This window comes from Amblyomma mixtum, chromosome 2, assembly GCF_055824585.1.
Source record: "Amblyomma mixtum isolate Tamu chromosome 2, ASM5582458v1, whole genome shotgun sequence".
Lineage (NCBI taxonomy): Eukaryota > Metazoa > Arthropoda > Arachnida > Ixodida > Ixodidae > Amblyomma > Amblyomma mixtum.
Window position 1 is genome coordinate 107,130,262 of NC_143013.1, and position 3,878 is coordinate 107,134,139.

At 51.1% G+C, this 3,878-nt stretch overlaps 1 protein-coding gene across 1 annotated transcript; it reads left to right on the forward strand.

Moving 5' to 3' along the window:
• Positions 1-320: 320 nt before the first annotated feature.
• LOC149360483 (uncharacterized) lies at positions 321-2,255 on the forward strand. The gene has a single exon (XM_089569294.1). It carries the CDS (start codon positions 366-368, stop codon positions 1,740-1,742), a length of 1,377 nt encoding a protein of 458 aa, XP_089425420.1. The 5' UTR covers positions 321-365; the 3' UTR covers positions 1,743-2,255.
• The last annotated feature ends 1,623 nt before the right edge of the window (positions 2,256-3,878 follow it).

The following is a 3,878-nucleotide window of genomic DNA, read 5'->3' on the forward strand; positions in this document are numbered from 1 at the left end:
TGCAGTCACCACTACGTGACAATATTGAGAAGAATTGCTGCAGTACTAACGCTTGCGTGCTGCACCAGCGTTGGTGTGCATTTTTGCGCCACCTGGAGAGAGGATTTGTTACAGCCAACGCCATCTGCTAAGTACACGTGAACAGAAGAAGAAGAAAGGGCTACACTGGAAGCTGCTCGTCGTTTTTCATGAATACATTTTTCAAATTTCACGTTTAATCCTATGAAAATTTTCTTGTGTATACCACTACACCTTGGCCAATCCCCCCACGTGGGTATGTGCCATTATAAAGAGGTGAAGAAGAAGAAGAAGAAGGAAGCTGCTGTCTTGAGCCTTCACTCGTAGGGCAGCCTGTGATAGCATAGATGAAGGATTTGTGCGACGACCGCACAAAAGGCTCTTCAGTGACACGATACAGACCTGCAGGCGTGGAGGCGGGACTTCCTGAAAATAATGGCAAGTCTTTCATATTGGCCTTCGCTTACACCTGGTTCGCCCTGGGCGTCATGGCGGCAGTGTCGTTCCTCACGTTTTACTTCCTGTCCATGTCCGTCCACTTCGCCATGCATCGCGACCCGTACTGGCAGCTCTCTCACCGGTGCCACCTCAACGCTAGCGAGTGCCCACAGGAGCGCCGGAAGAGCCCCTTCGGCGTCGCACCCGAACGAACGCTGGTGTGCACGCTTGGGCCTTACGCGCTGCAGCGGGCCGCCTACCCCATTGACGGCGTCTGTAGCGTCATAATCTTCACCCACGCGCGCTACGACTCCAAGGCCAACTCCCTCGTTCCAGTCCCCAGTGACTCCGCAGCGAAGAAGAGCTGGCGGATCTTCCAGAGGCGTGCACTTCTCTACAACGTCACTTCTTTCATGCCGTCCTTTGAGTGGAAAACACTTCTCTCCACCCTTACAGAGCGTCGAGCACGCGAGATTAACGCTACTCTGGTGCAGACCAACATGCTGGGGCTGGCGCTGCTGGGCGTGCGTGTTCCGGTCGACGTCCTGCCGCACCTGACGTCGGCACTTGTCCTTATGGAAAGCGCCAACCCAGGCATGTTTCTGGCCCTGGGTGCGTCCTTTGAAGGTGTGACCGACGTCAACTCCGCGTCACGGATACCTACGGAAGCGCTGGACGCTTTGATTACGCCACTGAGACTCTTCGTGCTGGAGACGCACATTCCGGTGCCGGGAAACGCGTGCGTAGCGGGATACGCGACGCCCGTTGAGCCGTACGACACCGTGCCACGACTCACGTTACGTGGAGCTGGGTCGCTGCTCTCACACCCCGCCTTCACGCTGGTGCAACCAGGCGCGCTCACCCGCTGTTTCTCGGTGTTTGCCGGAGCCATAGTATTCAGGGCGGAGAAGGTGGCCTCGAAGCTGCGGCCCGGTGACCCATGCTCTTCGTGGCACTTGGCGAGACTCGGCCACTTCTGCAACAGCAGCCGCGTTCGAGTAGACGTCGGGGTTCGCGCTGCCTACGGAGACATCCCCGGATGGTTTGTCACTTTCGAGAGCGTGTACGAAGTTGACCGCAAGGCAATCCCAATGATGCAAAGGTTCCTGGACGCTGACATGCCTATCTGCCTGGCCGTCTACGGTCTCGACCTAGACACCATGCGCCCGACTAATCTCGACAAAATGTCGTGCAGTGAACGATTCTCGTGGTGCACTCTCGCCGAGTGCCTACGCGAAGCCATGAAGGTCGTCAGGAAAGCAGACCTTCAGCCAAACGTGGCATAAGAAAACAGCTTCACTATTGCACTGAGCTGAATTCTACAGAGCGACATCTGGTCTTCTGCAATCCCCACCTCGAACAGACGCATTTATGAGTAAGATGGCTTAAACCATTCTGGGTACCGACGCCTCGTGTATCGTGGCTAAAGCAAAGTGCATACGATTACATCATGCGACCTTGTTTGACGCAGGACGGAGTGACTAGAAGGCATTACTGTACTGATCTTCTGAATGGGCTCAATTTAACTGATTCTTTCATTCGTCTTGAGAACTATAATTTCTCGCGTCGCTATATTATAGGCCTCATATCACCTGTAGTCCCTATTTGTTGTGTTCTCGTTTGTCTTAAGATATAATTCATGCATGACTGACCCTGTGAATGCTGTGAATTGTGTATTTAATGCAACAGAACCCTTCTTAAATTACAGCAGAGGATTCAGTGAATGATTTCACATGTAACATTTTACTTCAAGAGACTCTATCATGCTTAATGTTTGCCGTCAGTGCGCCTTTAAGCCTCTCTAACTTTTGAAATGAAGGTTACGTGATACGAAATAATTTAGCCACGCGGAATAAAATTCAGCAGAAACACTTAAGACTGCTTACGTGTGGGTGGTGTTGTTTCTTTTCAGTGCACGTTAAAGAACCCCAGGCGGTCGAAATTTGCGGATCCCTCCACTGCTGAGTCTCTCATAGCCTTAGTCGCTTTGGGACGTTAAACCCCATAAACCAAACCAAACCAAACTTTCCGTCCGTTTTTTTTTGTGCCCCGCCGCGGTGGCTCAGTGGTTACGGCGCTCGGTTGCTGACTCGGAAGACGCGGGTTCCATCACAACCACGGCGGCCGAATTTCGATGGAGGCGAAATTCTAGAGGCCCGTGTACTGTGCGATGTCAGAGCACGTTAATGAACCCCAGGTGGTACAAATTTCCGGAGTCCTTCACTACGGCGTCCCTCATAGCCTGAGTCGCTTTAGGATGTTAAACCTCAATAAACAAACTCGTTCTTTTGCGCTAATTTGTTTATGTATCTCCTACTCGCTCGTTTCACCGCTGTGTTCACTGTTCATATGACGAGCACACAAACGACCGGCCGCAAAGAAATCCAGAGACGAAATGTAAGCGTATGACACCACCGAGGACGCTGTAACACAAGGTTGCATAACAGTTTTCATACAAAAGTCTGGAACGCATAAGATTGAAGTGCATATGTCGTCGGTTCGAATTCCTCTCGTAAGCTAGCCTCCAACTTATCACGTGTAAGCTATGTGCAACAAGACATCGTAGGACTCCACCCGGGGCACTATACGACAAACGGCTGCGCCACAATTTTGTTACGAATGGCGCCACATGGAGGTCGGGGAGTGGCGAGTATATATGAGAGAATTACATGCAATTACATGTGCCATCTGAAGGGGCGGTACACGGCTTGGTGTGTGTCACCATCATCATCATCATCACCACCAGCCTGACTACGCCCACTGCAGGGTAAAGGCCTCTCCCACGTCTCTTCAATTAACCCTGTCCTTGCCAGTTGGGGCCACCGTATCTCCGGAAAATCTTTATCTCACCCATCCACTCAACTTTCTGCCGCCCCCTGCTACGTTTGCCTTCTCTTGGAATCCACTACGTTACCCTTAAGGACCAGCGGTTATCTTGCCTTCGCATTACATGCCCTGCCCAAGCACATTTCTGCTTCTTGATTTCGACTACGCCACTAACCCGCCTTTGTTCCCTCACCCACTCCTCCCACTTCCGATCTGTTTACGTTATACCTATCATTTTTCTTTCCATAGCTCTCTGCGTTCTCCATAACTTAAGCGGAACCGTTTTTGTTAGCCTCCACGTTTCTGCTATATAGATGAGTGCCGGTAAGATACAGCTGTTGTACGCTTTCCTCTTGAGCGATATTGGTAAACTGCCATTCATGATCTGAGAGAACCTGCCATATGCGCTCTACCCCATTCTTACTCTTCTAGTTATTTGTTATTTCCCCCTCATGATTCGGATCAACAGTCACTACCTGCCCTAAGTAGACATATTCTCTTACTACTTCCAACCCATCGCTACCTGATTCCAAGCTTTGGTATCACCTGGTTAAGCTCCGGTTACCTGTGATTAGGCCTGGCTAGATATGAAGACC